General features: G+C 31.9%; 2 protein-coding genes across 2 annotated transcripts; one reads left to right on the plus strand and one right to left on the minus strand.

Annotated features, from left to right (window-relative positions):
* Positions 1 to 7,663: 7,663 nt before the first annotated feature.
* On the plus strand, positions 7,664 to 10,101 carry LOC102592271 (50S ribosomal protein L3, chloroplastic). The gene is made up of 2 exons (XM_006338754.2): positions 7,664 to 8,341; positions 9,687 to 10,101. Exons 1-2 carry the CDS (start codon positions 7,789 to 7,791, stop codon positions 9,974 to 9,976), a joined length of 843 nt encoding a protein of 280 aa, XP_006338816.1. The 5' UTR covers positions 7,664 to 7,788; the 3' UTR covers positions 9,977 to 10,101.
* A 1,166-nt stretch (positions 10,102 to 11,267) lies between these two features.
* On the minus strand, positions 11,268 to 13,126 carry LOC107060520 (ethylene-responsive transcription factor ERF084-like). Its single transcript, XM_015308501.1, has 2 exons — positions 13,120 to 13,126; positions 11,268 to 11,872 (listed from the first exon to the last, which is right to left on the minus strand). The coding sequence occupies exons 1-2, from the start codon at positions 13,124 to 13,126 to the stop codon at positions 11,268 to 11,270; spliced, it is 612 nt and encodes a 203-aa protein (XP_015163987.1).
* Positions 13,127 to 13,477: the final 351 nt, after the last annotated feature.

Consider the following 13,477-nt stretch of genomic DNA (forward strand, 5'->3'; position numbering starts at 1 on the left):
ATTGTCATTTAAACAAGTTAGGCAACTTGATTCACTTAGGTAAAGTCTAAAGAAAGTAGAGAAAATCTAGGTCGCGTAGACTAACAATTAATATATTACATGTGCCAACATTTCTAATTGTTGCTCTTCCCTACTCTTATGTGGATTTTTTTCTTCTTGTGAGGATATTGGTTTATTCGATGGAGAAGAAGACACAATAAAAATATCAACTTTTGATTTTGTCAAATAAACTTTATGACTTATTAATTTATTGTGATTGATTTGAAAATTTTACATTGATGATTTGCTTGGCTTTGTATGGATGCATAATAATACATATAATAACCATTCACAATATATTTCTACCAAGCTTGACAATGTTCCTATCAATATTATTCAAATGATAGTTTTCGTCAATAAATGACGAAAGCTATGCCTTTTAAATTATGATTATTCAGATGTATTTATTATTATTTCAGATCTCAATCATATTTTAAAGATAGATTTAAACAAATAAAATTATATCAAAATTTTAAATGTTGAGCTTGTGTAAGCACGGACAAAAACCATCTAGTACAAATAAAAATGAAACCATTGGTGAAATACAATTAAATAAATAGTACAATTTAATTTTAATGTACACCATTCACCATTTTATTGAATTTTTGTTGTTATATTATTTCAAGTACATTGTGTTATTTATTAACAATATATTATTATATTATATTTGCACTTTTCATTTTTGTGATAAGTATATTTTGTTTATACAATTATAATTTATAATAAAATTAACTTATATTTTATAGAAAAATAATATATATTAAAATTAATTTTGTAAAAATTACACACCAAAATTAAGATTTAAAATTAATATTATACATAGATATTACATAAAAAATAATTAGATATGTTAAAGACTTAATTAAAAACATACCAGTTATAGTTAATTAATTTTTTATATTATAAAATAATGAAAAAATGATTTTGTATGGTGTTACACTATTTATATACAGTAATAATATAAAATATAACATTAAATTGAAGTTTAAAAGCACTAAATTTTTAGATTTAAAATATAATGTTTGGGTTGAGATGATCTTATAAAAAAAATTATAAGATCTTGTTCTTGCTATCTAATAAGACAATTTCCGTATCTAGAAGATTTAAACTTGACCTCTTATTAAGGATTTTACTCCCTAATAAGACAATTTTGTATCTAAAAGACTCGAACTCGACCTCGAATAAATGATGTAGGAGTTATTGTCATTCCTAGGGGTATCAAATGAGCGGGTTAGGTTGAAATTGGAAATATTAAAATAGGTTGAAAGAGTAAATTTTAGGTTTAGCAAACATAAAAATCATATTTGTATGCTATAGTTTGCATAATTGCGCTCCATAACAAATTTTATGTTTGCTATGGAACATCAAATTTGTATAAATCGCAGGCAGATATTTGTTTGTATAAAAGCGCAACAATTGTACATGTATATTGGTTAGATAATTGTATATATGTAATTACTATGTATGTGTATCAATGATTTTGTTTGTATACCTGCATAAAATTTGAATTTGTATACAATTGAATCGAAATAAAATATTTGTATATCAAATTTCTCTCTCGTTTTATATTACACAAATTATACAAATAAATTATACATTGTAATTTGTATAATTTTTGTTTGTATAAAGCGAGAAAGAGAGAAAGACAAAAGAGAACCGGTAGGGGACGATCTGTATTTGTATAATTATAAGTGTATAGGACGAAAATATATGTATTTGTATATACAGCTTTCTCTCGCTTTATACAAACACAAATGCAATTTATACATTTGTGTTTGTATAATGTGAAAGAGACGAGGGAGAGTGGCGAGCGAGATTCTCTGGGAAGAGAGGCGAATGACAAGTGTTTGTTACAGATTAAAATTAAATGAAACTATGGTTATAACATTTAATTTGAATTAATAATTTGCTATTTTATATTATTTTTTTGTTGAGTTTTAATCAAGCCAAATTTACTTTGAGCTCAAATGAGTTGGACTTAAATGGGCTCAAAATTGGAATGGGTCATGCCCCGTCCAATTTGACTCGTTTAATCTCAATAGTTTTAACGTATTGTTATTTAACTTTTATAGCTACAATTTGAATTTCAACTCAAGATTATTTTTTTTAAAAAAAGAGTTACAAATTAATAGATAAATCCTAAAAGATATAAAATAAACGGAAAATGGTCTAAAATACTCTCGAAGTATTGAAAATGGTACAAAATTATCCTCCATCCACCTATTGGCTCCAAAGTACCTTTGTCATCCACCTTTGGGTCCAAAATTAACCACTTATTTAACGGTTTTAAATTTAAACTATTTAAATATACTTTTTAAATATGTGGCACTCAACTATTGGTTATAATTTAATTAATTAATATAATTTATAAACACACCCATTGCCCACACATTACTAATTAAACTGGCCCCAAACCTGCCCTAATTAATAAACCCGCTCCAAATCCACCTATAAACAAAACCATGAACCCTTCCTTTCCAACGTTGTCTTCTTCTCAATCAATGACAGATTGGATCCAAAGGGAAACATAACAATCAAATGGAATTTGATTTTTCGAACTCCTGATGGTTATGTGGTAATTATATGTTACACATTTTAATTAGCAGTTTAAGATCTTTGATTCATAAATTTTTTTGAATTTCAGGCAGTGGTGACAATGAACAATTTCCAAATGTATCGTCCAATGATGAGCCCTAGATGGACATGGGAAAAAAATGAGGTGATTTGGGCCATGATGGGAGCACAAACTACTGACCAATGGGATTGTTTAAAGTTTAGAGGAAATATTCCTCACAGCCGAGAGAAAAGCCTGCAATTGTTGATTTGCTGCCAAATACCCCTTATAACCAGCAAATTGCTAACTGCTGCACGGGCGGTGTTATGACATTGATGGGAAAGGACCCTTCTACTGCTCTGCATTTCAGATAAGTGTAGGCTCTGCTGGAAATACAAACACAACAGTGAAACTTTCCAAAAATTTCAGTTGGAAGACAGCGTTGGAAAGGAATGATTCAGGGTTTAGGGATGGGTTTATTAAGAATCAACACAGATTGATTAGCATATTTTTATTGCGTAATTATGGTCCAAAGTACTAAAATATGGTCCAATTTGACATTTTTCATTGCTAAATTGCTTAATTTATTGATCAACTCATCCATCAAATGTCAACCGTGGCAACATATGTACGTTCTGTTGGATAATATGTTGAATTTTGCAACAAAAATTGCAAACAGATGCGTCATATGTGGCAACATATGTATATCCTAAAATGTAGTTTTTGGTATTAATTCAATTAAACTGTGACCTAATACAATATTTAACACTAATATATAGTCCTACAACATGTTTAAGTACAAAATTATGGTCTAATACAACAACCTTCATAAACTCTATCAATTATTTTTACAAATATTATCATACCACTAGTTCATCATACAACGACTAAGTAATTTCATATGATAATTATATAACACCCTTGTAAATCGTTGTTCGAAGTGTTATAACATCTTTTTATTGTGTAATTATGGTCCAAAGTACTAAAATATGGTTCAATTTGAAATTTTTCATTGCTAAATTTCTTAATCTATCGATTAACCCATCCATCAAATGTCATATGTGGCAACATATGTACGTTCGGTTGGATAATATGTTGAATTTTGCAATAGAAATTGCAACAAATACGTCATATGTGGCAACATATGTACATACTAAAATGTGATTTTTGGTATTAATTCAATTAAATTGTGACCTAATACAATATTAACACTAATATATAATCCTAACAACATGTCTAAGTACAAAATTATGGTCTAATACAACAATCTTTATCAATTCTATCAATTATTTTTACAAATATTATCATACCACTAGTTCATCATACAATGACTAAGTAATTTTATATGATAGTTATATAACACCCTTGTAAATCGTTGTTCAAAGTGTTATAACATCTTTTTATTGCGTAATTATGGTCCAAAGTACTTAAATATGATTCAATTTGACATTTTTCATTGCTAAATTGCTTAATTTATCGATTAACTCATCCATCAAATGTCATATGTGGCAACATATGTACGTTTGGTTGGATAATATGTTGAATTTTGCAACATAAATTGCAACAGATATGTTATATGTGGCAACATATGTATATCCTAAAATGTGATTTTCGGTATTAATTCAATTAAATTGTGACCTAATACAACATTTAACACTAATATATAGTTCTACAACATGTCTAAGTATAAAATTATGGTCTAATACAACAACCTTCATCAATTCTATCAATTATTTTTACAAATACTATCATACCACTAGTTTCATCATACAATGACTGAGTAATTCCATATGATAGTTATATAACACCCTTGTAAATCGTTGTTCGAAGTGTTATAACATCTTTTTATTGTGTAATTATGGTCAAAATTACTAAAATATGGTCTAATTTGATATTTTTCATTGCTAAATTGCTTAATTTATCGATTAACACATCCATCAAATGTCATATGTGGCAACATATGTACATTATTTTGGATAAAACACGTAAATACTTTATAAAAGTCATAGGCCCAACCTCTAAAACTGGCCCAATCGGCCTATTATTTCATTTCTAGAAGGGATTTATATAAATTAGGGTTTTCATTTTCTTCCTCGCCGCTTCGCTTTCTCTCTCTTCGCATGGATCTCAGATCTCTGGAGTGCAAGGGATATAATGATGTTATTTATTTCATCAGTCTTTTCTATTCTTTATTTTTTAACACGTAACTAATTGATTGGGGTTTGGTTAAACCAAAACAATAAATAAACATAGTTTTGCACTTCAGTCCCAACATTTTTACTTGTTCTTAACATAACATAACACCCATGTGTTGCTATATATGAGTCAAATATTGCAATATTTGAGACATATATTGCTATAGATGACTCATTTGTTGTTACAGATGCCTCAAATGTTGCATCATATCACCTTTATGTAGCAACATTTTACCATATGAGGCATATGTTGCAACAAATGACCCATGTGTTGCTACATATAAGTCAAATGTGACAACATTTGAGGCATATGTTGCTACAAATGACCCATGTGTTGCTACATATGAGTCAAATATGACAACAATTGAGGCATATGTTGCTATAGATGACCTATGTGTTGCCTACATAAGTGTCAAATGTTGCTACAGATGACTCATTTATGTAGCAACATTTGATCATGTAGTGGATATATAGAGTTAAAAGGGAATTGGTTGAAGCAATATAACATATAACATCACAGATAAAATAAAACATTGTCATTAATTACAAACACATTGTCAAGGCTCCAAGTTCTTATCTATTATCCCAGCAATCCAATTCCATTGCAATCAACCAACTGTATTGTCACACAACAAGGTGTTGGGAGGTTGAACTGGTGTGTTGGTAATCAAATGCTCAATATATGCTAGCGAATATGACCCGCACACGGCACTGATGGTAATTTTTACCATGAATTTCAATCGACCTTCAAATTCCCATGGTTCATTAAAGAGCTTATCTAACAAATGCTTTATTATTCCACTTTGCCTCAACAAGATTGTCAACAAGTCGAACACATGTTGTATGAATGTCAAAAACGCATCATGTTTCGTACACGTCAGGTTGCAGTTATAAACATTCATGCGACCCTCGTGCAAGAGGATCTCAAGAGTCACAAAATGAGTATTGTTCATGTTCATGACTGTCAGAATTTTTTTTGCACCAATCCAATCGATGCCTCCAGAATATGGTCTAATGCCTTTGATGTAGTCAATCATATTGCCATTCCATACAAACTCATTAAGTAACTATGTAAAGCTTTTTCCACCAACTCTTGTTGCCTTATCGCTGATACTGGCATACCTTTGTTTGAAGTTGGTATAGAAGTTGAGATCCATGATTCTATCCGTGGAATCATAGTGCTCAAGGTATCTCAACTGCCTCTCCCGCAAGAGGCTGAGAATTTTATCAATATACTGAAATAACAATTAATATTAAAGAGTAAAAAAGAGTAATGATTGAAAAGATAAAAGAAACAAACATTATAAATTGAAGGTTAGTAGAAAATTTTTACCCAATCTTCCCACCAAATGGTTGTACTACCTTCTTTTTATTTTTTTTGAATTTCGACAGTATAATATTGCAACATATGACAATTCAAAGTGACATATGTTGCCACATATCTCCTTTCTATTGGGGTACATGCATATAATTATGTGAGTTTTTTTTACAACAAAGGTTATATATGTTGCTACATATGAACTTTCTGTTGGAGAACATGCAGATAATTATGTGGTGTTTTTTACAACAAAGGCTATATATGTTCCAACAAAATAATAAAAATAATAATCATTAATATTATCAGCAAAAATGAACACTTCACCAATTATTTTTACAACTTATCAACAAAAAAGGTCAATGGTATACATAACCATCAAAACTAAATCTAATCAATGGTGGTAACCATAACAGTTTCATCTGAACACTACTAATAAAATATTCATGTTGCTGCTCACATCCTTCGCATCGACAAGAAGAGCATTTGATGTTAGATGAGGAAGCAGCACTAGCAAAAGATTGAGTTGTTGCCACAGATGAAACTCCTGGTGACATTTTATCTACAAGGTAAATCAAATAATAAAGGTACAAATTTATACTTATGTTAACACAGATGAACATTATGTTGCCACAACTGTACCTTCTATTGACACAAATGAATCTTCTGTTACTACAAATGATCATTCTGTTGCTCTAACACATAGGTGACATGTTCCAACATATGACAACTATGTTGGAATATGAACCAACATATCACTAATATGTTGCAACATACGACACAAGATGAACAAAATGTTGGACAACTGAACAAAATTAAATTTCTACAATCATATAAATAAAATGGTCACAAAAAGAAGAACAAAAATGACTCTTCACTAAACAACAACAAAAATGATTCTTCACATATACATTTCCTAAAAATTAGGATTTTTTTGGGTTTATCAATTTTCTTTTAAAAACAAAAATAATAGGTACCATTACACCATTATTCAATTTTTCACATCTATAGAACAATTTCTTGTTCATTAACCCAAGAACATAACTTAGTATCAAGAGTTTCTTCGAAATTGTAAAATCTTTCAAAAAAATGACTTTCCCATTTTAAGTCGAACCTGATCTTCAATTCAGAAAGAGGAGAGAGTCACAGCCGGAGATGAGGAGGAAGATAAGATAATGGGGAGAATATTTGTTTTGATAGTCGAATTTTCGAATTTTCTAAGGAAGAAGAAGAGAAGAGAGAAAAGAACGTTGGGAGAAGAAGAAGAAGAGAAAATTCTATTTTCTTTTACTTTTTTTAAATGATTTGGATAGAATTATAAAAGTTGAAAAATGAAGTGTTTTTTTGTTCCTAGAATGTTTTGAAGTGTTTTTTTGTTCCCAGAAAGTTTTGAAAATGTTAATTTGGTCCCAGATTTACTTAATTACTACTTAATTACATTTTAAAGTGAATTTGACCATTTTTTGATCAAAATATCACAAAAAACAAAACCTAAACTTAATTGATACCTTTCATTTAATTTTCTCAAGTAAATATATGTATATAAGTAATTTTCTGTAAAATATATTGGGGCTCTTAGTTATGTGCATCCATCTCCCTCTTTCCCCATCTTGTACTGGATAAGGAAATCCTAAAACAGAGCGTTTCCCCCCTTCCTCCTCTCTTTCTCAGCAAACCAATCAGCGATGTCTCTCTCTTCTTTCTCTACAATGCCCACAGCCAAGCTCCGCCTCAAAACCCTACCCACTTCCACCACAATCACACCCTTAACTCTGCACTCTCCATTTCTCCCTTCTTTCCGACTCCCCAAGCATAAACCCCTTTCAATCCTCCGCATCTCAACATCTCCCGCTATCTCTGCCTCACTTGAAGCTGGAGTCGGAATAATGGCAACCAAACTTGGAATGATGAGTTTCTTTGAAGATTCAGGAACAGTGGTGCCTGTTACTGTTGTAGGTTTTCGCGAAGGAAATATTATTACTCAAATTAAAACTGAAGCTACTGATGGATATAGTGCTGTACAAGTTGGGTATCGACGAGTTCGTGATAGAAAATTAACTAAACCTGAAATGGGTCATCTTGAAAAATCTGGGATTATTCCTCTCCGTCATTTGCAGGAGTTTCGTCTTCAGTCTGTTGATGGATTTGAAGTTACACAGAAACTTGATTTTAATGAACTCTTTAAAGAAGGTGATTTGGTCGATGTCGCTGGTACAACCATTGGAAAAGGATTTCAAGGTCTGTTTCTCTACAACTCCAATTTTCCTAAAGATTGCATTTTCGGGTCATTATCTAAATTTAGCCTTATTTATCCTCCTATGAAGTACTAGGCTTGGCAGTATTTTGGATAAACCAGATTAGTGCCTATTTCAATTGTTTTTAAGTGTTTGGGCAAAATTATATAGTGCTTATTTTTAAGTCAAAATAACAAAAATAAGCCAAAGCCATAGGTTAGAAATCGTAACTTAAAAGGTTTTTGGTTTTTATAAGTCATAAGCCAAAAACCAATCCAAACAGGTCCTAAGAGTTCATCCCAATTTGATTAATGAAGTGTACAATTGACCTTGATTTTATGTATTGTGATTAGTTTTTTCTTATCATCAGTGAGCTATGAATATATTGTCTTACATAAGTGAACTGTGAAATAGAGAACTTGTATTGTTAATGAATCTAGTTTCAAATGGATATTCTAAATTCATATAGCCAGCTTTGACTAGCTTGGGATAGAGGCGTGGTTGGTGTTGTTATTTAAAAGCGAAGTGGCGTTTGGTTTTAGTAGCGTGATACATCTGAAATACCAAGTCTTTGGTTTTGCATTATTGCGGTCTGTTATGTTATTGCAATTCATTTATTCACGCACACCTTAAACCAGAATGTATTATGCATCACTATAGATGTAAATATGATATTTTACTTATCTATAAGGCTACTTGATATGCCTGTTACATGAGCTACATTATATCATTAACTTTTTGGCCAATTGGTTTGTATTAATGCTTCTATTGATATTTCCCAATAACCGGTACTTTTGTCTGTAAATACTGCAATTCCATCTGAAAATGGCATTGTAATTGAACATCATGGTAGCTCCCCTCTTCATGTTGCATGGCTCCAGCACCTAAATAAGCTTCATTAATGAATATCTTGATATTCTGGTTAACATGACTTACTATCATAGTATATACCATCCTCTGGTGTCGATCATAGTGTTTATTTATGCTGATTGATTCCAGTGTACATTTTCAGATGTTTAAATGTGCAAGTAGGATTTATCAGCTTTTCACGTCTTAAAAGTTTTCCAAACAACAAGCTTTATTATATAACCTTCTCCTAATAACCTGAATAGTTGTTTTAGTATCATCTAGACGAGACTTCCATGTATTGACATATTGTAACTATTAAGTCAAGGTACAGGTAGTTCTTTGGTTCTCTATTGGTGGCGGTCTAGACTCTAGATATAGCACTCACTTACTTGAGAAGTGACTTTATCTCAAATTTGATTATCTTTAAAGAAAGCAAGTTCTATTTATCATATCTTGTTTTTCCCTCTCTCATTGTTGGCACTGGTGGAATTGGCTTGCAGGTGGTATCAAGAGGCATAATTTCAAGAGGGGTCAAATGACTCACGGATCAAAGAGTCATAGACAACTAGGATCAATTGGTGCTGGGACAACCCCAGGGCGCGTATATAAGGGCAAGAAAATGCCTGGACGAATGGGAGGCACGAAGACAAAGATTAGAAAGCTCAAGATTGTCAAGATCGATGATGAACTCAAGATTCTAATGATCAAAGGAGCTCTTCCTGGTAAGCCTGGAAATCTTTTGCGAATAGCTCCGGCCAAGATTGTAGGCAAAAACATCCCCAAGAACTAATTTTTTTCCCTCTCTTCTCAACTCTATGAAGTGATGTAATTTATTCTTTTAAATTATGATACTGCCTTCTCTCTGTGTTTTGTCACTATGTCGTCATTTCATAGGCTGGCTAATGTTTCAACCAATCTCTACCTTCAAGTTTTATTTGTCAAATTTCTTAGCTAAAAATCTTCATTTTCAACAAGTCTATGAAAATGTGTAGTTTTATATCTGTTTTTTGGACTTGAAGGAAAGGATTTTACTCACTCCCAACTCATTATAGGGGTAAAAAAACATTAATATAGATTTACCATTTAAGAAACAAAATAACCCCTATATAACAATAGTTTGCTTTTTTTCTAAACATAGCAGTAGAATTCTAACAAAACAAAACAAACTAGGTAAAAATAAAAAAGCACACTTTAAACCAACGACTAAGATGATTTTTTAATATTCCTTCGGTAGTTTTCTCCCCATCAATTTTTCAATTTCCATGATTCTCTCTCAATCGTCAATACAAAAGCTTCTCTCTCATAACCACAAAAACACTCATTCTATTCACGAATCAAAATATCAATCTGTTCAAAGCCATTTCATCGTATGAAACAAATTAATGACGAAAATTCGCAACATATCAATTTGTAAAATAGTGTTTTTTCATGTACTATAAACTTTAAAGTACATTTCGATTTTCGTCTAAAGTTTGGCATTTAAAACGATTATAGTTTAATTGGTGTTTTATTGTTAGGAAATTGTATAATTTTGGTGCAAAAATATTTATTTTATAGACGACTATATTATAGTGTAAGTCATTATAATTACAAAAGAGAAACGGAACACTAACATTATACCACATTGAACACCAATTTATTTACATAAGAATTGATAATAACACCAACTTTACAAATCTACACCATTTTTATACATATCGTTAAACACAGTGTTTTAAAAGACTTTGTTGAGACTCGCCCTGGGGTGGGGCTCTAGCAAAACGCCTCGAGACTCAAGTGTGGGGCTTAGTTCTATAAGACTTACGTCCCAAACGTCCGACTGTACGCCCTAAGCATGCTCAACGCCCAACGCTTGGGGTCGCCTAACAGATCTTGCACAAATTATGTATTAAAATTTGGGAGAAGGGACGGATTTACCCCCGAACTTTAATAAATGGTACGTCTATGCCCTCCGTTATACTTTCCGTCCACATAAGCCCCTGCCGTCCAATTATAGGTACACACATACCCCTCGCACTAACGGCCCCCTCATTTTTTACACGTGTCTTAAATCTAATCAACTACCCGTTTGACCTTTCTTTTTAACCCATAAACCAACTACCCGCCCCATAAACCCAATACCCACCCAACTTCCTCCCGAATCCGAGCTTGAGATCAAGCTCCACAGTAACACTAACTTTTTTGTTAAATTCATTAGAGCTAAATAAATGCGCAGTTGAAGTTACCACTGAGCATTTTCTTTGATTATTAGCAACAGCGCCACCATTTTTCATTTTCATTTTCATTTTCATTTCACGAGACGAATTTGAAGATGATGACGTCGATGTTGGTGAAGTAGGCAGAGGAACAATCGGAGGAATTTGGAAATTTGTTCGAGCTTTTGAACCTCTCAACCACCTCGCCGCCGCGTCGTACGCACGCGCCGCCTCCTCCGGCGTGTCGAATGTACCCAGCCAGTGTCTGCACCGCCCTATACGGTCGCGAATCTCCGCTGACCATCTCCCCCATGGCCTATTTCTCACTCCTCTGTAACTCTTCTCCACTGATGGAACATTATTATTATTATTCCTCTTTTCTGCAGGACACGTGCGTTTCAGAATTGAAACTGCTGAATTTGGATCATCATTCTTGTTTTCATTGTTATTGTAACCGAAAAGAACATGTTCTCCAACAACAGCAGCAATTCCTTCAAGAACATGGGATTTTTCATTTTCATTTTCATTAGCAGAACAGAGTAATTATCCCAAAATGGGTCGAGGGAATAATTAGTGTTGTCAATGGAGAAATTATGATTTGGTTCATTTGGGTAATAAAGGGGTTTTTGTGTAGAGAAGAAGAATAGGATATATCTTAGAGGAAATTGGGTGGGTATTGGGTTTATGGGCGGGTAGTTGGTTTATGGGTTAAAAAGAAAGGTCAAACGGGTAGTTGATTAGATTTAAGACACGTGTAAAAAATGAGGGGGCCGTTAGTGTTTATTAAAGTTCGGGGGTAAATCCGTCCCTTCTCCCTTAAAATTTTTAGTTAACATTGTTGACCCTCATAATTCTTGAATAAATGAATGAAACCTAATAATTTTTTAATCTATAGAGATAAGAAGATTGAGAGTAACTCAAATAACAAGTTGTAGTATCGGATCTTTACTATTTCGTAACACTGTGAAGGTGATTGTATATTACGTAACATTCCTTTTAAAAATACGTAGCAAAATTTTATTTTTTCACTGATGATTGGTCTTCATGGTTTTGTCATGTCTCAAAATTATCATATTTTATTTAGCTATTTGAAAGTAATTTTATTTATATTCATGATGGAGTGATGTTTTTATTATAATACTAGCAAGTTTTATTGGTTATTTTCTTTTAGGGGGGTAAATTGTATAGTATGATAGAAACAATTTTTTTAGAAATTATGATTCTTTTATTATTAGAAAGTTAAGATGTTAGATTATTTATACTTGAATAATCATGTTAGAAGTTTTATTTATGAATTTCTTTAATCATGTTTGTAATTGTTTCAAACTATTGATGTATTTTTATAATTTTGTTTTATTATATTATTATACTATATTGTAAATTAAAAATTTAAAGATCCATAGGGCTTATGCCCCACGTCTCAAGGCTTACGCCTCGCCCTATACTAAGTAAAACGCTCTGCCTCACGCCTCGGCCTTTTAAAACACTGGTTAAACATATTTAATCATTCTGATGGTGAAATATATACTAAGACCAATGTTGTACCACAATGCATACCATTATATATATGAGAAAATACATAATTACCCCATTAAAGTAAGACCTATTTTTGAAAAAGACACTCAAACTTTGCGGTGGTCCTACTACCCACTGAACAATTTGAAAGTAATATAAATACCCCATTTTTGGGTCAAACCCACTTATAAGAAAGAAGGTGAAATCACGCACCAATTGTTACTTGCCATGTGTCAATTTTATATAATTTTCCAATCTTTGATTTTATTTATGTTTTTTTTTTGTTAGTTTTGATTCTTTATTTTTTCTTTCTTCTTCGCTTAACCCATCTGTTGGTCTTCTTCGTCCTGGAGTGGCCGCCATTGCTACAACACCATTCACAACACTAAATCAAAATTAAAACTGGAAAATCAAATCCGCTTTCAAAGTTAATTTTTTTCAAATTAAAATTTCTATCAAAGTCTTCTTTTTATTTATTTTGCCTTTGATTTTTGCTCTAAATCAACCTGGGTTGTATTTGAAAAAAAACGAAAATTCTCTCTCCGAACGCAGATGATATTATTTTTGCTTGATCTTAACAT

This window comes from Solanum tuberosum, unplaced genomic scaffold (genome assembly GCF_000226075.1).
Source record: "Solanum tuberosum cultivar DM 1-3 516 R44 unplaced genomic scaffold, SolTub_3.0 scf00005, whole genome shotgun sequence".
NCBI classification, from domain to species: Eukaryota; Viridiplantae; Streptophyta; class Magnoliopsida; order Solanales; family Solanaceae; genus Solanum; species Solanum tuberosum.

Coding starts and splice junctions, on each gene's coding strand:
- LOC102592271 (XM_006338754.2), top strand. CDS start 7,789: ATGTCTCTCTCTTCTTTCTCTACAATGCCCACAGCCAAGCTCCGCCTC. Junction 8,342..9,686: donor CATTGGAAAAGGATTTCAAG/GTCTGTTTCTCT, acceptor ATTGGCTTGCAG/GTGGTATCAAGAGGCATAAT.